Genomic DNA, 25,339 nt, shown 5'->3' with positions numbered 1-25,339 from the left:
CAACATTGAACAGAAAAAAAAACTGGACCAAATCGAACACACCTAACGAAAATAGGGACCATCAGAGGTATTAAGCCTTTAAAAATCAAAAAGGTTGTTAAACATGTTCCTAAAAAATAATTATAATTACTACGAGTATAATTATGGTAATAAAATTAAAAATGTTCTTAAATATAATTATAATTATAATGATTTTAATTATAAAAATAAAATCAAGTATGTTTCAAAATATATATAATCAAAATTATCATGATTATAATTATAAAAATAGAAATAAAAATAAATATAAAAATCTCGTAAAGTTTGGGTAGAAGAAGGAACTACTTATAGCAAATAAAATGTTGTTACATGTTTCTATTGCATGAAAAATGGTCATACATCAAATAAATTTAAAATAAAATATTATGGTGTTTCAAATGGAATATATGCATGGATTCCTATTATAAAATAATTTGTCTCTAATCTTAAAGGACCCAAATAAGTATTTTTGGAACCAAAATTTTATTTCTCTATTTTGCAGGTTATTTCAAAATAAAGGAAGAAGTTTTTAGGTGTACACCAAAACTTGGTAAAGTATGATTTGTCAAATTATGGGTGAATTTTTAAAATGAAAATAAATATTTGATAATTATTTCTCTTTCTTCCTTAAGGTATCAAATTTAGGGGAGTTTAAATTATTTTTTTTAAGTTACTCACTAAAGGAGGAGAGTACTTTTTTTACATTTTTTTTTTGTTATGATTTAAATTTCTTGTATTTACTATGTTTTACGCCTCTTGTTTCTCTATAATAAAAATTATGATAACTATAATATATTTAATTGTTTTGCCTTTTTTTGGCTTATATTTAGGGGGAGTTTTATATTAAAGGGAAAAAATTATTTAATCATACATAGCTCCTTTTAATAATGATAAAAGAGGGGGAGAAGTATGTTTAGAGGCTTAATCTTATTTAGCTCTTGTATACTAATCTCTTTCCCTTAAGTTATGTATGAGTTACAGAATAGTACAAGTTACAAAAGGCTTTAAATCAAAGTAAACCAAAAGAGGTTTTTTATCATTGATGATAATATTTTTGAACCCTGGCAACGGAAATATTTTTATCCCCGACAACGGCGCCAAAAACTTGATAGACAAATTTTTAATCCCCGAAAACGGAGTCAAAAACTTGTTAAACCTCAACAAGTGTAACCAAATCGTATAAAGTAATAAAACATGGTAAGACCAAGTATCATTTTCCTAAGAGACTCACGGCACTAAACAGTTATGTGATTACTCAACTAATTAAGATTCTAAAGAACATATTTTTGGGATTTTGAATGCAAATGCAATAAAATAAACATGAATGCATGAATGCAATTTGATCAATTGAGGTTAAACACAAGAAAGAATGGATGAAGTTGATGATATTGTTGTTGAGGTTTAGATTTAACCTAATTCACTCTCATGCATATATGAATTCATCTTTCTTTTCATTTATGTTAATGTCACTTTCTAATTTACCTTAAACCCGATGTCTTGGCGAAGAAAGCCTAATCATAATCACTAGTTTACAATGTCTTGTCTCCCTAGCAATTAATCATGCATTATAGTGAATAGAAGCTTAAAGGCAACCAACTATCATACTCCTATGTCTAGGTTGGTAATACACTTTTGGGAGAATTCCCCAGATCGTGATTTGTAAGATATCTCTCAATAACAATTCTAGGGAGAGAAGAGGAGAGTTGTCACATCCCCAAATCATCCAACCCTAGGAGTACGAAATCTCCTGATACTTACAAATCATAAGATTTATGCCATACATGAATAAAACATCACAAGCATTTGAGCAAAGAAGAATATCTCTAACAATTAATGAAAGAAAGCATGTATCTTAAAGAAGATCTTGAAGAACAAATTCAATACATGAGAGTTTACAAAGGTTACATCTTTCCCAACAATGATAAGATTTAGCCCTCCATCGTCATGGAAAAACTAGATGAATAATGGAATGAAAGAATGAAAGAGATAGAAAAACCCAAGAAAGAGAAGAGGAGAGTCGTCTCCAAATCTACCCCCAAGGGGTGAAAAGTGTGTTTATATGCTTAAGCCATCAAAAGATGCTAACCCTAGGAAGACTAAAGCCTTATATAGGCATCTAAATATTACAGATTAGTAAGCCCAAGCCCATAAGAGCCTTATATAGACTTCTAAATATTACAGAAAATTAAGCCCAAGCCTATAAGAATGCCAGAAAACAAATCCAAGCCCATAAGAATGCTACTCAGCGGTAAATACCGCTCAGCGGTACGTGCACGTCTTCAATTCTGCCCCTTAGTGGTAGTTTTGCCCCTTAGCGATGACTACGGGTCTTCAAAGTGGTGCTCACATAATCAAGACATACACAACAGCTGCAATCCTCATCAACAACCAAGCAAGAATGTTATCATAAAGTGTATGGAACTATTCCTCGCCAAAGATAGTGTTTCACTCAAGCACTCAAAAGTGTTTCACTCAAGCACTCAAAAGTGTTTCACTCAAATCAAAGGTGTATAGTGAGGTGACACTCTTACACTCTACTATAACAATGTCACATGAATCAACTTTGCATTTCATTTAACCACATATTAAACACACTTACAAGCAAGTTATCATCACAAGGGCTTTTCAAGGCTTGTATTGAGGCTGGACTAAGAAGAAAATTGGTTTTTCTAGACAACAAAATCCCCTGAGTTAAGAGAGTGCATAATTCATTCATTCAGATTAACAATAATCTCTCTTTCTCCTTTTTTATGTGAGAAACCAATATTCAATTCATTCCCAAACTTTACTTGCATTGAGTTTAACCTTTTATTTTCTTTCTTTTCTTCTCTTTTGTTTTTTTGCTTTAACCCAATGTTCTTTAATAATTTCACAAAGTTCTTTTCGATTTCTCACCACCTGAAACTTGAACCATTCTCCATTCACTAATACAAAACATACTTTTTATAGCAATTTTTTATCTTTATTAAAATTCATCAAGTGTAAAAAGTGATACGATGGTAATATGATAAATATATCAAACTTTTTTATACTGATTATATTAAAATAAGGTATAAAAGTGAGATGATATAAAGTATAAATATTTTTACACGGGTTATAATAAAATAAAGGTATAAAAATCATTTTTTCTATACCTATTAAACATAAAGCCGGTATAAAATTAAAGTTAATGACAAAAATGTAATATTGGAATGTTTTAATTACGTCTTATTTTCGTTTCGCGCTTCATCCTTCTCTCTCGCTCTCGCCGCAGTGGGGATGACCATCGCAGATCTGCCACTCCTCTTCTCCTACGTTCCTGGCCTCTACAAAATCTCCGACGAGATCCTCGTCAATACCGTTGACAGAGAGATCCCTCCATGGCAGCCTCTACATCCTACGTTCCGTCTACCGTGCAAAGCTCACCAACATCTTCTCCACCGAGTTCATCGCCAAAATCGCCGACGGAAAGCGCAAGAAGAAGTATAAACAGGTATTCTTTTCAACGCTTCAAGTTTTCATCCATTTTCTAAGTCTCATCCTTCGTTGAACAGTCCTAGGGTTTTCCACCTACAGCTCCCTCCCACACGCCACCGCTACCTTCCATCTCAGGGCTTTCTCCACGACCGTCACCGATAAGCCCTCCGTTTGCACAGCCGACGAACTCCACTATGTCTCCCTCTCAAATTCCGATTGGAAACTCGCTCTCTGGAACTATAACCCTTCACTTCTTGTTAGTTTTCTCTCTTCACATCGCAACTTTTTTTTATTCTCCTTCCCATAATCCCCATCCTGAATCTTGTAGTTAATGTATATGTATAACTTTAAACGTGATTGCTACAGTTGCCGCCTGCTGTGCTGCCATAGGAGTATATCTGATTATGAATACGTATATACTGAGATCAATACAATCATTTTTTATTAGTCCATGCTTGTTTGATTCTTATCTGCACATACAGAACAATACGAATATGAGAAGTATAAGGTGTGGTCTGATTTTATTTTATTTGTTTCTTTCCAATAGGAAAAAGACTATCCCTAGATGGCATGTATACTCTGTAAAAGGGAAAGCCTTTATGATAGATATCCATTGGTAGTTATGATAGATATTTTATTTGTTTAATGTTTAATGCACACACTATTTGATTATTGTCACATAATCAAAAGTTTTCGTGTTTTGTTTTACATGAGACTCCTGTTTGGGGAATGAGAAACAGTGTATTTATGTAATTGTTGTTAATTTGGAGTCATTAGATTAGTTAATTACTTAATAAAGCTATTTGAATGATTAAATTAATTTCCTAATTGGAAAGACATTTAAATTTGTGTTGCTAATTGTGAAGTTTCTGCTTTATCTCGATCTTTGAGGCATCTGATCCGTTTATCCAATTGGGACCTCTTTTTGTGATGTTTTAGATTCGCATCCAATTCCAGAAAGGGAAAGATCACTGGAAAATAAATATTAGTTACATAATATTCATGATCTTTTGGAGTCACAAAATATTGTGATTTTGAGAGTTAAAAATACACAACTGTACATATTGCCACTTTATTAATGGACATGCTGTACAGAGGAAAAAGAAAAAAGGATCAAATCAAAGAGCCATGTTTAAATGATATAATATATATACCCTTTTGCCTTGGTTATTGCTTTTTAAGATACTTGAGAAAGCAATAGTTAGCTCTGATCTTGGTATGACTCCAAATAATGATGGAGAATTAATTAGATTGAGCATCCCACAGTTGACATCCGAAAGGAGGAAGATATTTTCCAGTTCCACTGATGCTGTTGTTTCTAGGTTCACTCTTTTATGAAGAGATTTCTTTTGACCTCTCATTCTTTCTCTGTAAATTACATTCTTACACTCACTGTATGTTTATTCCTAATTGGTTCTAATTTCTTATTTAGCTATTAGAAAAAATGACATAGTATATATTCATGACCCATAACAACTTATCTCTACAGGAAAAAAGTTGACTTAGTATATTGCTGCTCATAATTCAAATAGAATTGTTTTTGTTATCAATCTATTTCCTTTATGAATTTCTACTATATTTTTTATAAAGGTCCTCTATACATAAATTCTAGTGAATATTTTAGGGTCTGGATGAATATGTTGATTTCATGTTGTCATCTGATGATCTTAAATAGTTTATTTAGGGTCTGTTATTGTTTTGTTATTTTTTTCCCTAAAAGTGCATAAGTTTTGTAGAGGTCAAAAGTAATATACTTCTGGAAAAGTAAACCTTTACGATAGATTCACTTTTTTCGTTCAATCTTAAACAAACAAGCTTGTAAGCTATCGTTTAATCTAATTTTGCTTTTGTAGATAATTGTTTTTATAAATACTGTTTGGTTATTGTATAGTAATATTCCTATGCAAGTCATACATGAAATAACTATATATCTTGAATGCTTCTAGAATAAACAAGAAATATTTTGACTACGTTGCACCTATTTGTAATTTCCTTTGAATGACTGTTTATTTTCATTTTTTTTTGGTAGGTGGCTTTGAGAAATATAAGAAGAGATGCATTGAAAGCTTATGACAAACTTGAGATTGTGAAACTCTTGAATCTACTTGCAGACTCTTGCAGGTTTATGATTGTAGATATAGAAATCAAGTAAATTCACTGTCAAATTCATTTGTGATAACTTAGGGTATGATTGGGTAAAGAATTTAAAAGCAGTTATAAGTACTTTTGAATAAGTTGATTATATAAGTCATTTTTTAAGATCTTATTGAGATGGATGGAGAGTGAGGTTTTTTGTTGAAAGTGAAATAGAGTTGAAGAAAAGAAAATATTGAAAAGTTTAAATGATTATGTTCTCGAATGGAATAAATTAAAACTGATAATACAGAATCTTATAAGAGCAATCTTGGTCTTCATTTTGTTGCAGAAAAAATTTGGAAGATTGTTCAAATGAATGCAAGTCTATGATCCATTCTGTTTCTGCAGGAATGCTTCTGGGACCATTACTAGCTCTTTTAATGTTTTGATGGTTCTTGTTTAGTTTTTTTATGCAGCAGGCATCTTTGTGTATTAGCTTTCATATTAGAGTTCTGTAAAAGTTTCACAGAAAATCTATCTGGAATTGATTTAGACTAGTATCTGTCAGATTGAATTGCACTGCAACTTCTATTACTGTGATTCAGGACTTGTGTTACTAAAATTTTACTCATGTCATGGTGGTAAGTTGGTAAATTATTACTGTAGAAGAAGATTGAGTTGTACATGTTCAAGGACAATGAAGTAGAAGTTCATCCTTCGCATAAGTACCCTTCAACCTATAGAACCCAATCTTCTATAGAGTGACCCAACCTCTCTCCCAAATTTGACTTCGCTAATTACTAACTCTCCTTCAACTTAATAAAAAATCATTCACATAAACTGAAACACGTTAAAAAAAACCATTTTGTTATAGTTTTTTATTAGTAAACCAAGGTTTGGTTTTGATAAATATGGAATATAAAAAAAAGGACATTCACACAAAGCCATAATTGAGTTCGCCAGAAAAAAAAAAGTTAAGATCATAGATAAAAATGGAAACGCTAGTAAACAAACCTCCACAACGAAACCCATCATACATAAGTACTACCCTTGAGATGCCCATGACATGTTCAAAAAGTACTTTCAAACCACCACCATTTCGTCACCAGAGATAAAACCCTAAATCAAAAGAGCATTTCGACATATATTTTGATAGTGGGAACGAGGAGAGAACTTATGGATGTAAATATAAGAAAATTATGTTAAAACCCTTATGGCCGATGTAAATTTATGCCAATTATTTACAAAAATATCATTGTGCATGTTTTATATTAATTTTACAACCCTTAACATGAAAGTTTTGAGGTATTTTTCGCTTTGGAGGTTGAAGCTTTGTCACGATTTATTCTTAAAAAATGTCTTAAAGAGTGGAAGGAGAATAGAGTATTTAAATTGCCTTTATTATCGACTTCTAACTGATGTGGAATTATTGAACATACCGAAACATAAGCCTCTCAATCAAGGTCTAAAAGGAATAATGGTCAATTCCTAATGTAGAGTTTTAAGTGAATTGATGGTTTGTCTTTAAAACTCATTTTGAGTTTCACAATGGAGGTTGATATTCCAATCCCAAACCTATCAACTATCATCATTAAGGTTAATAACCACACATATGAAGTATTGTCCGCTTTAAAGCTTAAAACTTCGTCACAGTTTTTTCCTTAAAAGACAACTCCAAAAGTGAAAGAAAAAAGAAATATTTAAACTACACTTAATTTTGACTCCTATACGTAAAAACTATTATATATTTACTTAGATAATATATTTTAGTGGAATTATTTATTACAAGTTTATTTGCATTATCCTTAATATAATAATACTTGAACCATCAAATTTGCTTTATTTCTTATTATTTTACATCAGGTATGTTGGAGGTATATTATCTTGTAACAACCCATCAAATTTATTCTCGAATTACATTTCAATAATAAGATAATTGATATTAATAATACACAAGGTTTTTTTAATGAATTTGGTCCTGGTAGTTTATTGGAGTCAAAAGAAATTTAAAAATGTATTATATTTTTCACTTATAAGGCTTTAAAAAAATCGTTATAGAAGTAGTTGTAATTTTTATAAAATTATTTTTTCACTTTAAATAATTTAACAATTGATTGTATAAACTCACGTACCCGCACTTCTATATTTTACAATTCAATGTATTTTATTTTAAACTAAAACCTAGAAAAGTTTGTAAAAAGATATTAAACATAAGTAATTGAAAAGTGTTAAAAATAACTATCCCCGTAAACAAATAGTAAATATTAAGTGAGTATAAGAATTTAGTTAGTGTCAAAATACAGTGTCTTCAAATAAATACTTATATAATCTGTCAAAGCACTGATTCAATGTTTAAATAATATTAGTGAAGTTATTATAATATTTAAATAACATATGGAATAATATTATAAATTAGAAAATGATACTCGAACAACCAAATTTGACAACATTTGGACACAGCACACGTGTCAGCGTTTGAGCGGTCCACATTTTTAATGGAAAAAGCTGCTGCAATCTGAGAATTTCTGATCAAACCTGCTTCAACGCTGACGTGGCGAGGACGGGCACGGGCAGTTTGGGGTGTGCGTTTCAAATTTGAATTTTATTTTCTCACTTCGTAGACAGAGAAGCGGCGCGAACAATCAAAACGACTTGTGTGACCTAGACAGAGAGACGAGAGAGTTGGAGAAAGGAGGGATCACGAGCGACAGAGAGAGAGACCGAGTCCGCGCCGGAGTGCCGCCGTCCACTGTTGAAGGCCGTGTCGGAGAGATCGAACGCCTCCAGCCCGTTCCGTTTGACGGCGCCGCAGCTCCTTCGTCGAGCGCTCGACGCGAACACGGCATCGTCTTTCCTTTCCGGCCCAACGACCTAGGGAGGCGTTGAAGGTGTCACATCGTCCCAGGTGGTTCCGTCCCTGTCCCGGAGTGCCGCCGGACGTTCGCCGGAGTCTCGCCGGAGTGTGGGCTGTGAGGTGGACCAAAAAGAGGGGTTTTCCACACTGTGAGTTCCACCGACACCTTAGGCAACCGTCTCTGTTCCAACCGCCACGCGTCGTGTTCACTGAAGGTTGGTCTATTTTTTCATTTTTCAGTGGAATGAATGTTGAATACATGGATGATGTTGTTTTTGGATTGGATTTGGTTATGTAGGAAACGTCTCCCAAGTGGATGTTGTTCTGTTACTAATTTTTATACAAGTTCTCTGCTTAATCTTACACTGTTGCTGTAATTCTGTTGGATCCGTAGTCATGGTCCTAGTTGGCCTTGCTGTCAAAAAACCTGAACCCAATGACCCACTTCATTCGGGTTTGGTAGCAGTAATGTTGGTGAAGCAAGGGTCCTAGAGAATGTATTTTTATGGGAGACGAATTTGTTAATAAAATGTTAAGAAATTGTTCTGAAATTACTTAGAAGTAGCTGAAATGAGGTACAACAAACAAGCCACCCCAAAATGAGAGTGATGGACGTACGTGGCCTTTGTGTGCAAAAACTGGAACCCAGGTACCCACTTATTTTGCCTGAGGTACCAGTCCTGTTCCTGTACCATGAGTGTTTGAAAATGTTGTTTTATGTGGCACGAATATGTTAAAAAAATGTTAACCTGAGTGTTCCCAGATTGCTTAGAAGTAGGTGAAATGAGGGAAAACAAACAAGCCACCCCAAAATGAGAGTGATGGACGTAGTTGGCCTTGGTGTGCAAAAACTGGAACCCAGGTACCCACTTAATTTGCCTAAGGTAGCAGTCCTGTTCCTGTACAATGAGTGTTTGAAAATGTTGTTTTGTGTGGCAGGAATATGATGAAATAATGTTAACATGAGTGTTCCCAGATTACTTAGAAGTAGATAAAATGAGGGAAAACAAACAAGCCACCCGAAAATCATAGGGGTGGAAGTTGTTGGCCGTTGTGAACAAAAACTGTCACCCAGGTACCCACTTATATTGCCTAAGGAACCAGTTCTGTTCCTGTAGCATGATTGTTTGAAAATGTTGTTTTATGTGGCACGAATTATATGCATTCATAAATGAGAATTATATTTTGTTGTGTTTTAACAAATGCTGACAATGTTTGTTATGATTTCCAATTTTTTGTTTTAGTTCACTGTGTTGGTGTAATGTAATTTAAGTTTTTGTGTTGCTGTAGTGTGATGGAGGAAGAACGTGGTGAACAAAGTGACAAAGGAAGTGATAGAACGAAGAAGGTACGTAGGATTGTATTTGATTTGCATACATTTGTTGTTTGACTGTATTTAATTAGTAAGCATGACTTCCTATGCAGTTAGTGTTCAGACACTACTGCAGAAGCAAGATGATAGGTGTTTTGAACGAACGGTTGACTATTGAGCAGAAGGGATACATTGAGAAGAGTGTTTTTGGTTGGTTGTTATACTTGCCAAGTTCTATTAAGATAGGTAGGAATTTGTTATCTAAGTTATGTGGTGAATGGGTAGATAGCATGAGTGGGTTTTATTTTGGGGGCAAAGTTATTAAGTTTATCGAATTTGATGTGTGTCTCTCGTTAGGGTTGCCTGTTGTTGGTGAAGCGATAGATTTAAATAAAGTTGGGCATCGTAGTGTTTGTAGGGAGTACTTCCCTGAGGGGAAAGTGGATGTCAGGATGGTATATGAGTTTTTGTTAGAGGAACATCAAAATTTTCCAATATAACATTTTTGCAGCTTGTATATATTGGTAGGCATATCAGAGTTCTTGGTTCCGAATCGAAGTGGAGTAGTATTTCCAATCATATTTGACCTTGTTTCGGAGTTTGGGAGTGTGGCTAAGTACAATTGGGGCAGTTTAGTTTTTCAGTACTTTGTTGAAAGTGTGTGTGGTGCTTCAACAACAATGAAGAATGAAACAACCAAAAGCCATATTCATGTTCAAGGATGTGCTTACCTGTTGCAGGTACGTGTTTGTTATGTAATTTTTAGTGAAAGACAATCATTGTTTATTGTTTGAATAATTTTTATTGTCTTAGTTGATGGATTAAACATTTGCAGGTATGGTTTTGTCACCATTTTGTGACATCGAAGTCCATTTACAGTACACGGGTAACAAAATTCCCAAGGTTGTTGAACTGGATTGATATGAATATTGGGGATAAGTTTATCAAAACTGCTTTGGCAAAGGGATCGGTGAGTAGTTGTTGATTACAGGAAGGTGCAAAGTTATTTATGATTTGTGTTATTATGAAACAAAAATTGTTAATGACATTGCAGGTTGTTATTGATGTTGGTGTGTCGAAAGAGGAGCTTTGTTATGGTATGGTGAAAGACGCTTGTGAGAAATTTGGTATTCCATTTAAGAAGCAAAATAGAGGAGATAAGGAAAAATTACTTTTTGTTGTAGAAGAACAAACACGGGTAATCGCGGACATGCAAAGTAGTATTAACGATTTAAGAAAGTTGGTTGAAGCAAAAGATGAAGATAAGAATGAAGAATTTGTGGAAGAACCGTTGTGGGGAAGTGAAGATGGTTGTCAAAGTACACCGGTTCAGCATGACCAGCAAACCCCTGTAGTTGAACGTGGATTTCAAATGCAACAAAGCACAATGTATGATCGTATGAAAGCGCAACCCCGAATACGGGTTAAGAGTGTCGTAAAAAGAAGTCCTTATACTGCAGGTGTTAGAAGAAAAAAATGAGTACCTCAATAAGTTGTATTACATTACGAATTTCGGTTTTAGATAATGTTATCATGTTTGGAATCATGTTGAAATAGTTGTTTTAATTTTGAAAACATTGGAATCCTTTTTTGAATTGTCATGATTTCATTCTTGTTGTCTGTAATAGTTTATGACAGAAGCAGGGAGTTCAAATGAAGTGGGATGAACATTAAATCAAGTTCTTTGAATGTGTTTTGATGTGTAAAAGGTTAAGAAATTTATAGTAATAAACCTTTTGTTTGTTATAATGTTTTAGTTCATGTTCCAAAATATTATTTACTTTTCATTATTTATTACTATTTTATTCAGTAAATGGGAAATGTTAGTGATCATTTTGACAACAAATGTTTTATTGCAATGGTTTTAATGAATTAATTAATTTATTCTTTTTTACCATAACAAATGAAGTTAAGTCAAAATTCTTGAAGTTGAAGTACAACAATTGTATGAAGACCAACGTGGTTGACAGAAATATGTAATAATTGCATTTTCATTAGATCATAAAAATTCAAAGACAGTAACATGAATTCGTAATGTACATTATGGTTTACACTGAGATTGGATGTATCACAGTACAGGGACATCCATTAATATAAACTTCAACTAAAATGTCATTTCCAAGATTGTTAACCTCAAAGACTAGCACGTCTCCCTCCTTCAACCCATATTCCGTGCAAAATTCCTTCCATCCTTTGCCAAACTTTGTGGAATTGCGAGTGACAGAAACCAAAACACTACACATGACGCTGTCCTTCTGTCCAAGGAGCATAACCTGTGTCAAGCCTTTGCTCCTGATAAGATTCTCAAATGCAATTTGCAAGTCCTGTGGCAGTAACAAAAATGAAGTAAATCACATTGTCCAATTTATGACAAGTATATATTAGAAAATAAAAAATTAGTGAGGACGTACCAAATGACTTCCCCGTGCTTGTGATTTTGTCAACTTCACCGAAAACAATGACGTATCAGGATAATTGGTACCATCATAAATGAAGGATTCCCTACGCTCTTGGGAGCAAGCACCGAAATATATGGTGATATGGAAATTATTATTACCCACATAGTCGAAGCTTATGTGGGAATCGTTCAATCTTTCAGGGTATATGTTTCTCATTTGACCCCAACCATTAGTTATTCTTGGATTGACGGTATCCATGTTATAAGTCACCACATGCATGTGACCATTGTTGTCCAGCAAGGACCATGTCGGTCCTAATTCATTTTGAAAGGCCGCAGCAAAGTGCCTATCAACGTACCCAATGTCCTGCACAAGTTTTAACCAAGTATAAGGTCACTTTCATGAGAAGAAATTAATTAAGAAGAACATGCTAACCGAATGAGAAAAGTGGATGGATCCAAATTTCCACAAGACTCGTAATGTTAGAGCGGAGGTTGAGGCAGCCATAACTTCAAATAGCAAAACCAATATGTTTGGCTCTATCCATTTACCCAACCCTAAACCACAAATATATATACACAATGAAGAGGTTTGACGAAAAGTCAGAACAGTGCACCGTCAGACGTGTGCAGTGAATTGGTAGAGTAAATTAATTGGTTGGTTACAAGAACGTTGAATGGCATTGGGAGATGTGGAATTAGAATCCGTTCCACGAAGCAGTAAATGTGTTGAACCGTTTTAACAACCATTTATTTCATAATAAATGAGTCGTAATAGTTTATGACGTGGTGGTTGGGGTACATTAAATGGATAACAGAGGAATAAAAACCACATTAAGAACGAACGCTACTAACATTGAGAACGAACGTTCTCGGAATTCTCCCTCATTACGAAACGGGCGCCAAATAAGGACGGTCCTAAGAATCAAGTTGACAAACCGAACGGCTCTAAAAATGGGCCGAACGGTTACCATGGATAACGAACGGCCTCTTCAGGAACGGCCTGTTAACGAACGGCGTCTTAACGAACGAAATAAAAATGCAACAAAGTGCATGGCAACAGTCAAATCAACGTAAACAGTACGTCAACTGCTGAACGTTCGTAGCCGTCAGGGAACGGTATGGAAGTTACCAACGAGCGCTCTGTTAACTAAATATGTGAACTCGTTCGGCAGTTACTATGGCAGAGCGTTCGTTAACGCACGTTTTGTAGTGGTCCGCCTAAGTGGAAGCTTGAACTCAAGAGTGGGTAGTCATTTAGCGGTCGGTCGTTGACGCTTGTTCGTTGACGCTCGTTCGTTGACGTTCGTTTTGGAGGACGTTTGGTGTCCATGCTTTGCGTTATGCGAATTAATCCGGACAGCGTTCGGTATTCAACACACGGTTCGGTATTAAACATTCCTCAGTAACCATATTCATGAAAAATAAATGTAACCAAGTAATATATTAATGTTATTTATTTCAATGTAAGGACACACATAATATTGAACACCATACATACCCCAAAAAATAAGTTTATACCCACAGTGCAGTGCATGGGTTAAAGGTGTGTATAAGTATTTGGTGAAAAGTCATCATTGTGAACGATGTATTCTTCGGATGTCAATAAAGACATGAATTCTGATTGGGTGACTTGAGATTCAAACATATCCTCATTTGGAAGTTCCTGAACATTGTGGACGTCCGTTATGTCTTGGTTACTTGTATCCTGAAATAAGAGTAGTAGTTAAGGTTTAAATCAATGAAGTTGATTACTAAGAAAGTACATCAAAACAAACGAAATGTGTGTCTGTTACTGACATTGGAATTCCTTGCATGTTTGGTTTTAGTAGCATGGGACTTTTTCTTTTTTGTAATTTTTTCAACTGTTGATTGCAACCTTTTTGTCCTGGGTCGGCCTTTGCGTTTGACAGCTACAGGACTGCGCACAAGTAAGCCGTCAATTTCAGAACTAGGTCGAACGTCTTCATTACAATGCAGACGTCCATCCATGTGAGAGGCATCATTGACCATCGACAATGTCGTTGATGTACATACACCCAAAGTTTTGGCTATACAGTTTAAATCCGACAGCAAGTTATCAGATGCAGTCTCAGAATCACAAGCAACCTCTGCGATGTCATAGAAACGCTTACACAAAGCTTGGTACCTTTGCATCTTACGGTCTTCAATGTTGTTGGTGTAAGATGCTTTAATGAGAGTATGTCTTCTACGGACGTTTTTGCTCCACCTACGCAAAACATATTTTGTTGGTACATTACGCACATCTTCCTACCCTAGGACCAATAACGAATGTCTACACAAGATTCCCCTAAACTCAAATAGTTGGCAACTGCAGTGAGTGTCGGTTGTCACAGGATCAAAGACTACTACATGAAATTTTGAACGACACTCACCCTCCCATATGACGTCTTCTTTAACAGTGTACCTAGTTATTGTACCTTCTTTTGTCATGTTTTTAATGAAGCAGTTCATGCGTGACCGAAATTCGTTTTGAACTTCCACAAATTTGGCCTGTGTGTACTCGGTTTGGTATTGTCTTTCAATAAGAGATTGAGATCCGCATGGTAGAGTCGTATTCATTGAAGAAAAATCGGCCTCAAGTTCTTTTTGCGCTTTTTGTCGCAGGGCGTTATCGTACTGCTGCACAAATTGTTGAAGTGTTGTACTTGAATTTATGAATCCATCAAAGAATGCATTCATGCCCTCACTTCGTTGGGTAGTTGACATTCCCGCCCAAAATTGATGTTTCATATAACAAGGAACCCATCGTTGTCTATCTGCATACAATGAATTTAGCCAATCATTATTCTCTAACCCTTGACATGACATAAAATTTGCCCAGCCTAACTCAAAGTCTTCATAACTGACTGTGTCATACACAAGCCTCTTAAGTTCACTTTTGATTGCTTTATAGCATTTGTAGCCTTGCAACTTCTCAGGTATTTTTTTCATTATGTGCCACAAGCACCAACGGTGTTTTGTGTTTGGAAACACAAGATTTATGGCATTGGACATTGCCTTGCATTGATCAGTCACGATACCTTGAGGACCCTTGTTTGACATACATCTAAGCCAAGTTGAAAATAACCATGTGAATGTCCTAGTGTCCTCTGCAGAAATCAAAGCACAACCCAGTAATATTGAATGACCATGATGATTAACACCAACAAATGGTGCAAATGGCATATCATATTTGTTTGTTAGGTAGGTTGTGTCAAACGACACAACATCACCAAAATCTACACATGCTGCGCGACTTCGTGCATCGGCCCAAAAGACACTGCTTATTCGGTTGTCGTCGTCCATTTCCATATCATAGAAAAAATCATTGTTTAATTCTCTCATTCTTGAAAAATATCTTAAAAGTGTTTGGCCATCACCTTCCTTACAAAGAGTTCTTCTCTGCTGTCCAATGTAATTACGGGCATCACGTTCCACGAATTGCATATTTTCAAACCCACCGGCCTCATTCACCAAAGATATGAAACTTTTGTTAATGCGAACACCAGAATTATCATTGATATTAAGGGTGTGCTTCGCATGCATATTAATTCTTTGATTACCACGTATAAGGTTGGAGTTATTTGGACACATGTCATGGCTGTGTTCAATAACAACTGTTCTCACCTGCCATCTTCCTTCTTTCATAACAACAGTTATTCCAGCTGGACATTGGTTTTTCTGAGTTGGCTGGGTTTTCCATTCTGGAGCAATGGAAGTTAGGTACTTCCCTTCCCTAGAGCAAACTAATTTAAGGAAGATTAAGTCGTTGTTCTTATTTCTCCTAGAAGTCCTTATCCGAACACCAAAACCACTCCTCACAGCATAGTTAGTGTAAAAACTTTTAACCTCTTCAATTGTATCAAACCACATATGAATTTTAGGGACAATATCGTTCACATTCTCAGTGGAATCGTTGTTCACCGCACAAGCTACTTCTTCACACGCCATAATACGTGACAAACACATTCAAAAGCAACGCCTAGTCCAACATCACATGGACGTCAAAGGTTAATGAAATCAATCATTAAAACATGACAACAACATATTTCATATTCCGGCACCACTAATGTTCATGCCCACACTTTCTCATAACGACAAATTTGTTGTATTTGCAACTTTCAAACAATATTGTAACAAAAGCCAATATTTTTCTTTGTTCAATCAACTAGAAAATAATTGTTTAATACAAGGCATAACATTTGAAATCAGTTAAACATTAACTTACTAAGAGAAGGAACGTCCTTTCACAACCGCTTCAATAAATGACCTTCAATATCCCACCAAGGTCCAACGGCCAAGCTCCTGGGGATTAAATGCTCTTCAATGTCTGAACAACTTGCTGGGATTAAATGCTCTTCAATGTCTTACCAACTTCTACACGGAAGCTGTTGCTTTCGGCCATACACTGTAATTCTTGAATAACAAAAGGTGAGTATTGCGAACAAACAAATTAATGACAAAAGGCCGGGTTTATTTGGCTTTATACTGCATTAAATGGAAGTTCGTGGATGGGCGGGAAACTCCATCGGCTGGAACGCCTAGACATTAATTGCATGACAAGCCAATTAAGGGTTTTAGCTGGACAAACGTCATTTCAAAATAATATAATATTATTATATGATTATTCAATTGTTAAGTTATCCCTGCGTCACTTGTGTGAAAAAAGTTTGAAGTGTAATTATGGCCATTTAAGTCAATATTATAATATTATATTCCTCTATATAATACAGCTTTCGATTTCCTATTGGCATACCTCTTCAAAGTAGTTTCGACGTCAGGTACAGTTGCTTATCCTTTAACTACAAGTTTATTATTTTTTCGTTGGGCCATGCATAACCTAATTCGTTTTCAACGATGCAGTTTGAAAGAATGGAGCCATGGGAGGGACTTGATATAGACGACAGTGATCTCAAAGCATTCTTAAAAAAGTGCAACTCAACTGCAACGTTGATACCAGGACCTGCTGGAAATGTACAAGTGGCCATGCTAAACAGGCAAACAGATGAACCTAAGTCAACACAGGAATTTGTTAATGACATTGCAAAGGCAACATTTGATCGAGATTTCAAATCTAATCCTTGGATATGGGCTGAGAAGTTCATTAAACACCATGGTGAACTTTTTCATAATCAGTGGACACGGTTATATAGTTTAAATGTTTAATGTTTTGAATAAGAATGGTATGATATTGTTTGTAGGACTTGTACAAGATGGCAACATTAACAACGTCACCCAGCTAGAACGCGTTAAGTCAATGCATGTCCTTCCGTTTGTAGCATGCATTGTTAAAGAGTGCAACCCAAATGGATTGGGTGACATGAAAATTGTTGTCAAGGTCTATCACTAACAGGATTGAACTGCCACACTGTCTACATTGTTAACTTTGTTAAAAGCGTGGTATGTTAACTTCTTTGGTTTTCCTTCCTAACAGGATCAAAGTACCTCATTGTCTGCTTCGGTTCACAACAAAGTCCTTCTGCATCCAGAGTTTGGGCCGGATATAGGAGTTGGTGCTGTGTTATTATTGCAAAGTGTAAACCAACTACAACTTCTAATTATAACCTTTAAGAATCATGGACCACGTGAACTTATTCGTTGTTTTAAAATGTTATACATGTCTTTACGCACAGGTTGGTGCATTGAGTCCTTTTGGCAGGATTTACTATTTGAATATAACAGTCCGGAACGTTGTTAAGGTAATATGGTCAACTCATAAGTAAATCTTAATTATTTTGTTGTTTACGTACGGGCGTCGTATTGTTAAATTGACTTTAACCAATGTGTAGGTCTTCAAAGCTGACATAGGTCCTCCAACTGAGGAACTACTTAACGCTTCATCAAGACCTGTGATTCGACCCAACCCATGTGCCGAAAACAACAACAAAGACAAAGATGTTGGTCCATCTGAAAAGGCTTGTCCTTCTCGCTCTAATAATAAAACAACAACCACCATGGAAGATTGATGAGCGTTTACAAATTGACGTTATGTTTGTATTTCAAGCATTAGTTAACATAAATATTAGTTATGTTTTGTAACGTACTGTATGCACTTATTTCAATATCAATGAAGGTTACCTATTCACAATTGAAAGAAATGAATAACCATAATTTACGTTCGACATCATTGTCACCCACCTTACCTACCCTTGCTTTGCTTTCAGCATTTGCTATTGGATCCATCCGACATCGTTCATGTCAAACAAATTGAGCTGAATTCATATCTAGAAGGCCTGTATGCTAGGACAACATACCCAACAACCAAGTCGTCCGTCCTAATCATCCCACAAAACCCCACTTCATCAAACGAAATAGACGACATACTAAGGAAACTTGTTAGTCCCTGATGCGAACGTTTTCTTGTTAAACATTTACGCACATTCTGTTTTCCGTCATGCTGTTTTCATTAAATTTTGGCTAATGTGTTCGACTTCTACGTAATTTCGAAACAATTATTTAATGATCTCCACTAGTATCAATGGGTAAATTAGTGGGTACTTAAGTTTCACTTTTTGCACAGACATGCCAACTTCGTAGACCACAGTCATCAATGGGTAAATAAGTGGGTGCCTAATGTCCTCACATATCATTCCTTCTATTTGTCATCAATTTGGAAACAATTATTTCTTAATTTATTAACAAATTCGTGCCACTGGAAGCTCAATTGCTAACGCTTATACTGCACCACCAGAACGGGTACCACAGGGTAAATAAGTGGGGACTTACGTATAACATTTTGCACAGAAAGGTCAACTTCGTAGACAGTCATTTACGGGTGCCTAATGTCCTCACATATCATTCCTTCTGTTTGTCATCAATTTGGAAACAATTATTTTTTAATTTATCAACAAATTCGTGCCACTGTAAGCTCAATTGCTAACGCTTATACTGCACCACCAGAACGGGTACCACAGAGTAAATAAGTGGGGACTTACATATAAGTTTTTGCACAGAAAGGTCAATTTCGTAGACCACAGTCATCAATGGGTAAATAAGTGGGTGCCTAATGTCCTCACATATCATTCCTTCTGTTTGTCATCAATTTCGAAACAATTATTTCTTAATTTATTAAGAAATTTGTGCTACTGCAAGCTCAATTACTAACGCTTATACTGCACCACCAGAACGAGTACCACAGGGTAAATAAGTGGGGACTTAGATATAACTTTTTGCACAGAAAGGTCAACTTCGTAGACCACAGTCATTTACGGGTGCCTAATGTCCTCACATATCATTCCTTCTGTTTGTCATCAATTTGGAAACAATTATTTTTTAATTTATTAACAAATTCGTGCCACTGTAAGCTCAATTGCTAACGCTTATACTGCACCACCAGAACGGGTACCACAGAGTAAATAAGTGGGGACTTACATATAAGTTTTTGCACAGAAAGGTCAATTTCGTAGACCACAGTCATCAATGGGTAAATAAGTGGGTGCCTAATGTCCTCACATATCATTCCTTCTGTTTGTCATCAATTTCGAAACAATTATTTCTTAATTTATTAAGAAATTTGTGCCACTACAAGCTCAATTACTGACGCTTATACTGCACCACCAGAACGGGTACCACAGGGTAAATAAGTGGGGACTTACGTATAAGTTTTTGCACACAAAGGTCAACTTCGTAGACCACAGTCATTTACGGGTGCCTAATGTCGTGTCGCTCCGCTCGTTCAGCCCTTCTTGCTTCCACTCGCTCAGGACGCTCGTCCTCGGTCGTCGCTCAGGACGCTCGTCCGCACTCCTTGTTACCTCCACTTGCTCAGGACGCTCGTCCTCGGTCCTCGCTCAGGACGCTCGTCCGCACTCCTTGTTACCTCCACTTGCTCAGGACGCTCGTCCTCGGTCATCGCTCCGGACGCTCGTCCGCACTCCTTGTTACCTCCACTTGCTCAGGACGCTCGTCCTCGGTTGTCGCTCAGGACGCTCGTCCGCACTCCTTGTTACCTCCATTTGCTCAGGACGCTCGTCCTCGCTCCGCTCGCTCAACTATCTTTGTCTTCCCCTTCTCGTTCGTTCATCGTGCTCCTCCCTTTCAACCGTTCGGCCACTGTCCTCTCCCGTACGATCCCCTTCTCTCTCCCTCCTATATTGGTAACGGTCCAGCTGCAGGACCACAACTGTTACGAAAGTCAAAATAAGTCCTTACTTTGGCATAATTCTTTGGACACACAGGACCAATACGTACCTGGATAAAACGTTTTGCACGTGAAAGTCAAATAAGTTCAAATCACTTAATTTGAACTACCAAATATATTTCCTTCTCAAAATTTTCAAAATTCAGATTGGATGTGCAACCAATACATAAATATCAAATATATCAATAACTGTTCAAACATCATTAATCCCCTACATTCTACAACATGCCTAAATCTTCCAAGACTTCATTCCTCCGGACGTTGTCCACATCCAAAATCCATTGACATACATAATGCTCCCTAACTTGTTGTAGTTCTTCCTGCCAACACAATAATGCACAAAACATTAATCCAATGCAACATTTTTATCAACGATGCACAACATAGAAATATAGACAGCTTACAATTGTGTAACTGGGCATTGTCTTTCTTTCATATTTGTCAATGCCATCCCACAACTCCATAATTTTCAAAACAATTACTCCACAATCAAAACTACATCAAAACAAATCCAACAATGTCACTATCATATTTAACATATGAATTATACAATAAAATATTATACTTAAAAAAATGAACATTACAAACATACTTGTTTGGTTGGATTGGAGTATGCAAGTGTTGTACCTCCAATGATGGTTTGTTCTCTTCCGCACAATTCAACAAATGTCCAAAAAGCAATGCAAGATTATGTGCCTGGAAACAACAAACTTCCCTTATAAATTTGGAATCACAAAGTAAACATCAATTACTATACATACAATGACATTGTCAATCTTTTGTCGTTCCTTTCTTTTGTGCCCAAAAGAGTCCAGTGCAAACATTTCCAATGATGGAATCTTCACAGCGTAGCACCACCAATGGCCGTCATGGATAATTGGGACAAACAACTACAACAAAAATAATATCACACCATCAACTACTAATAACCATAAACATACTCTCCACATAACTTAAATGAAATGTAATTGCACTAACAAATTCGGCATTAACAATGTCATAAAATCCGATGATATTAGACTGGAAGTAGTGAGAGTAGTCATTCAATGTCCAAACTTTCCGATTACTCTTTCTCTTTCTTGACTCAATTAAAACATGGGACTGCAAGGAACTGACACGGTTAGCTTTCATTTCTCATGTTAATAGATTATTAGGAGCATAAAACAACTAATATTTTAACCTACCGCATATAATGGACTAAAACATATTCTTTTCACTACTCCAGTGCTCCTTCTTTCAAAGAACATGAACACTGATGTGGCAAACAAAATCCCCTCAGAACCAACAACTTCTTAATACTATACAATTCAAATCACATTTAAAATAAATCATAAATTCACACATCAAATTTCATTATTACCGTGTTGCCAACCTGCATCCTAGGTCCAAAAGAATAACACTCTTGGGTTCCAAATGTTTGACCGGAAATTTCAGAAACAACCCTTCAAACAAAAATATGACATAAGTCAACATGTTTCATCATCACACTATTAATAAATGGAATTTAAGAATTGTCAAAGTGTGAAATTCATTACCTCCAAGGAAGTTTAAACGGAATCACCATGTTGTACAACTGTGTTCGATTTACATTCAATAAATTATCATCCTCAGTGTCATCATGTAGTGGCACAGTGCTTACAACAGGTCCAATATCCATAACGTCCTCAACGTCATCCTTCAGTCCTGAGCAACAACCACCCACATCACTATACGTGAATGTTTGAAAACATTGCCCTTCCCCATGTGCCCCACCATGACCATGAACATCACCATCCTCTTCTTTACCATCATTCCCTTTCTCATAATCTTCCTTCCCAACACCTACCAATGTAGCCAAACTTCTTAAATCTTTATCCATTGCAACCATTTTTCTTTGGTTGTCTTCAATTTTCTTCATGACCACTTGTTCCCAACTTAACCCTAACTCATCTCCATCATCTTCCGCTATTGACCCTTCTTCCAAATGAAGGGCCGCACAAATGATTGAGTTTTGACGGTCCTCGTCCCGAAAAAACCACTCCCAACATATCTATAAACATCCTTATGTAAGTAATCATTTAATAACAAAAATACACAATTCATGTACTACATATCAAAAAAATGTCAATTAAAATAACACCTAACTTACCTCTTTCCGTTTAAACAATTCCTCTATTTTGTTACACCTTAACTTAAGCGAACGCCAATTCATTATTCGCGGGAAGACAATGTCATGTGCACCGTCCGCTAAACCCAAACGTTCGACCGCCCATAGCTAAAAAACAAATATTAACCAAAACATTAATCATATAATAAACAAATTATGCCCACATCAAACGTAATAAAATTTTCAATTTCTTACCTGCAACACGACAACATTCCCACTAAGACCGAGGTCCTTTATGTCACCTTGCCTTATCTTCCTTGAAGCATTTCCTAAACTATTTAGGACAAATGTGTGCACAGCTTTTGCCCAATTATATTCGTACAAATTATCAATGTTATCTAATACTCTAAAAGGCATGTTACTAACTGCCTTTGAATGTCTAGGAAAGTAGAAAACAATAAAACAAACTAAAATATACAAACGAAAAACACAATCAACATCCGTCTCATTATTTTGTATTAACAACTTTATCCTATGTATGACATCTTTTACAGTGAATGACTTTGACGAAAATTGATGACAAACAACACCATCAAAGTCATCATCAAAATTTACATCTAAACCACCAACACCCAACCCTAAACCCATGCAAACATCGCCTACTGTAAATGGTACCATTGTTTGCTTCAAAACAAAAGATTAGTTGCGGCTAACCCAACGTCTAACCATTTCCTTCAACAAAGGAGTGCAGAAGTCAATTGGACTGTTCATATAAACACACCACTTGAAAGGAGTCATTTCGATCCGTGTCCTATGATTGTCGCGTAGTATGGAATTAAGGTCCACTATCGGTTTTGTGTCACTCCATGCCCGCAACCGCAACTACAATTCATTTTCAAACAATTAAAACCATTATACCCTGTTTTGAAAGAAAGGTTAAACTTTTCGTATTGTTAAATATACTTACATTCTTGTAACCTTCTTCGTTATTGCAATCCATGACTACCAATCGAACAGAATTACAGCAACAATGTAAGATTAACCACAACACTTGTATAAAAATGAGTAACAGAACAACACAAAATCCAATCCAATAACAACATGATCCATGTATTCAACATTAATTCCACTGAAAAATCAAAAAGCAAACCAACCTTCAGTGAAGACGACGTGTGGCGGAAAACCCCTCTTTTTGGACAAATGTGTGACAACCCACACTCCGGCGAACGTCCGGCAGCACTCCGGGACAGGGACGGAACCACCTGGGATGATGCGACACCTTCAACGCCTCCCTAGGTCGCTGGGCCGGAACGGAGGAAAGACGATGCCGTGTTCGCGTCGAGCGCTCGACGAAGGAGCTGCGGCGCCGTCAAACGGAACGGGCTGGAGGCGTTCGATCTCTCCGACACGGCCTTCAACAGTGGACGGCGGCACTCCGGCGCGGACTCGGTCTCTCTCTCTGTCGCTCGTGATCCCTCCTTTCTCCAACTCTCTCGTCTCTCTGTCTAGGTCACACAAGTCGTTTTGGTTGTTCGCGCCGCTTCTCTGTCTACGAAGTGAGAAAATAAAATTCAAATTTGAAACGCACACCCCAAACTGCCCGTGCCCGTCCTCGCCACGTCAGCGTTGAAGCAGGTTTGATCAGAAATTCTCAGATTGCAGCAGCTTTTTCCATTAAAAACGTGGACCGCTCAAACGTTGACACGTGTGCTGTGTCCAAATGTTGTCAAATTTGGTTGTTCGAGTATCATTTTCCTTATAAATTATGGTGCTTGAAATTAAAATAAAAAATAAGTTTGAAGATATTAATACATTTAAAATATACAATAACATTTAAATAAAATATATTATCATATTCAAATTAAAGTTTTAAAAGTATACAAAAATATATTTATTGATAATAAGATATTAAATTTTTAATGCAAAGATTAGGCTAAGTTGACTTTCCATTTATTTATAAAAATATCTATCCTGAATTTGACAATGAGGTTTCTTAATTTTAAAAACTATAAATTCAAATTTTAGTCTCAATTTTTGACGGTTGATTTTAACTAACTTTATCTCGTGTGATTTATATTTTATTTTCTGAACTTTTGGTATTATCTTTTTACTGTGTCACTAAAATATATTAATTTATTTTTAATATATTTAAAAATAATAAAAGAGATTCGGTAAAAAATCAAAATTGCTCTAAAACTCTGTTTACCATCTATGGGTAGGTGAAGCCTGTGTGCCTTGAGCTTAGTTAATAAAAGTTTTAACTTCACGTCGAGTTATTATTACAATAATTTTAAAAGTTTATTGAAACTGTATCATATTTTACTAAAATCAATTTTAACAACAAATAAGCTGGTAACAATATAAATTTGTAAAACTTAAATATCTTCTAGAACGGGCTACTCCACCAAAAATAGACCATGCTATAAAGGTTACAAATACACCTGTATGGTCCCAGAATCCCTGAACCTGAATCCTAAAATAGATAAATTGTCCATAGAATAATCCAAACGCATTTAATACCTACTTTGAATTTTTTGTAGAGTTTTGAAAATTAGATTCCAAAAATTGGGCCAACACTCTTAGGAAGTTTTATTTCATTAACAAATTCTCAAGGCTCTTAGAAAGTTTTATTTTATTAACACATTCTTATAATTTAGAATACTTTGTATCTCATAATTATTATATTTTTAGATAATTATTATACCTTTAGACTTAAAGATATATGATGTAAAACTTGAAAATTATAAATAAGAAGACAAAAAAAGGCTTAGGAGCTTAGATTTTCTGACTATATCTTTGAACCAAATTATTCATTTTTTATATTTGTTTTCTGGTTTAGGACACTCAGCTTTTTAATGAAACAACACTCTATTTTTAACCACACGAAACTTGATTTCTGGTTACATTACATGATCTAGTGAGTGAAATGGACAATACTACTTTTGTATTATGCCCAATTGTATTATGTGGTGTGTTCATTATAATATATTCAAACA

General features: G+C 35.7%; 4 protein-coding genes across 7 annotated transcripts; 3 read left to right on the top strand and 1 right to left on the bottom strand.

The window, feature by feature from the left end:
* The first annotated feature begins 3,187 nt into the window (after positions 1 to 3,187).
* On the top strand, positions 3,188 to 6,181 carry LOC108344096 (uncharacterized). 4 transcript variants are annotated; one of them, XM_052879448.1, is made up of 4 exons: positions 3,188 to 3,480; positions 3,552 to 3,730; positions 5,504 to 5,622; positions 5,900 to 6,181. In XM_052879448.1, exons 1-4 carry the CDS (start codon positions 3,378 to 3,380, stop codon positions 5,997 to 5,999), a joined length of 501 nt encoding a protein of 166 aa, XP_052735408.1. In that variant the 5' UTR covers positions 3,188 to 3,377; the 3' UTR covers positions 6,000 to 6,181. The 4 variants fall into 4 exon arrangements, with proteins under 4 accessions (XP_052735408.1, XP_052735410.1, XP_052735409.1 ...); XM_052879450.1 differs by having other exon boundaries at positions 3,189 to 3,480; positions 5,504 to 5,595; XM_052879449.1 differs by having other exon boundaries at positions 3,191 to 3,490; positions 3,574 to 3,730.
* A 3,629-nt stretch (positions 6,182 to 9,810) lies between these two features.
* On the top strand, positions 9,811 to 11,197 carry LOC128197458 (uncharacterized). The gene is made up of 3 exons (XM_052879445.1): positions 9,811 to 10,456; positions 10,552 to 10,686; positions 10,771 to 11,197. The coding sequence occupies exons 1-3, from the start codon at positions 10,397 to 10,399 to the stop codon at positions 11,194 to 11,196; spliced, it is 621 nt and encodes a 206-aa protein (XP_052735405.1). The 5' UTR covers positions 9,811 to 10,396; the 3' UTR covers position 11,197.
* Positions 11,198 to 11,764: 567 nt separating this feature from the next.
* LOC128197494 (protein FAR1-RELATED SEQUENCE 5-like) lies at positions 11,765 to 16,068 on the bottom strand. The gene is made up of 5 exons (XM_052879548.1): positions 14,543 to 16,068; positions 13,915 to 14,344; positions 13,700 to 13,822; positions 12,128 to 12,481; positions 11,765 to 12,040 (listed from the first exon to the last, which is right to left on the bottom strand). Exons 1-5 carry the CDS (start codon positions 16,066 to 16,068, stop codon positions 11,765 to 11,767), a joined length of 2,709 nt encoding a protein of 902 aa, XP_052735508.1.
* A 906-nt stretch (positions 16,069 to 16,974) lies between these two features.
* Positions 16,975 to 18,083, top strand: LOC128197493 (uncharacterized). Its single transcript, XM_052879547.1, has 5 exons — positions 16,975 to 17,233; positions 17,319 to 17,455; positions 17,552 to 17,653; positions 17,751 to 17,816; positions 17,907 to 18,083. The coding sequence occupies exons 1-5, from the start codon at positions 16,975 to 16,977 to the stop codon at positions 18,081 to 18,083; spliced, it is 741 nt and encodes a 246-aa protein (XP_052735507.1).
* The last annotated feature ends 7,256 nt before the right edge of the window (positions 18,084 to 25,339 follow it).

The sequence above is a fragment of the Vigna angularis genome, chromosome 6 (assembly GCF_016808095.1).
Source record: "Vigna angularis cultivar LongXiaoDou No.4 chromosome 6, ASM1680809v1, whole genome shotgun sequence".
In the NCBI taxonomy this organism is placed as follows: domain Eukaryota; kingdom Viridiplantae; phylum Streptophyta; class Magnoliopsida; order Fabales; family Fabaceae; genus Vigna; species Vigna angularis.
This window is presented reverse-complemented; position numbering and strand designations above follow the sequence as displayed.

Bases quoted from the DNA above. Each gene is read 5' to 3' on its own strand.
- LOC128197493 (XM_052879547.1), top strand. From the start codon at position 16,975: ATGCAGTTTGAAAGAATGGAGCCATGGGAGGGACTTGATATAGACGAC. The intron at 17,234-17,318 runs GTGAACTTTTTC...TATTGTTTGTAG, and splicing joins GAAGTTCATTAAACACCATG to GACTTGTACAAGATGGCAAC. The intron at 17,817-17,906 runs GTAATATGGTCA...ACCAATGTGTAG, and splicing joins CAGTCCGGAACGTTGTTAAG to GTCTTCAAAGCTGACATAGG.
- LOC128197494 (XM_052879548.1), bottom strand. From the start codon at position 16,068: ATGGCGTGTGAAGAAGTAGCTTGTGCGGTGAACAACGATTCCACTGAG. The intron at 13,823-13,914 runs GTCAGTAACAGA...CTCTTATTTCAG, and splicing joins AACATGCAAGGAATTCCAAT to GATACAAGTAACCAAGACAT. The intron at 12,041-12,127 runs GTACGTCCTCAC...TTACTGCCACAG, and splicing joins AAGCACGGGGAAGTCATTTG to GACTTGCAAATTGCATTTGA.
- LOC128197458 (XM_052879445.1), top strand. From the start codon at position 10,397: ATGAAGAATGAAACAACCAAAAGCCATATTCATGTTCAAGGATGTGCT. The intron at 10,457-10,551 runs GTACGTGTTTGT...AAACATTTGCAG, and splicing joins GATGTGCTTACCTGTTGCAG to GTATGGTTTTGTCACCATTT. The intron at 10,687-10,770 runs GTGAGTAGTTGT...ATGACATTGCAG, and splicing joins CTGCTTTGGCAAAGGGATCG to GTTGTTATTGATGTTGGTGT.
- LOC108344096 (XM_052879448.1), top strand. From the start codon at position 3,378: ATGGCAGCCTCTACATCCTACGTTCCGTCTACCGTGCAAAGCTCACCA. The intron at 3,481-3,551 runs GTATAAACAGGT...TTCGTTGAACAG, and splicing joins GACGGAAAGCGCAAGAAGAA to TCCTAGGGTTTTCCACCTAC. The intron at 3,731-5,503 runs GTTAGTTTTCTC...TTTTTTTGGTAG, and splicing joins ACTATAACCCTTCACTTCTT to GTGGCTTTGAGAAATATAAG.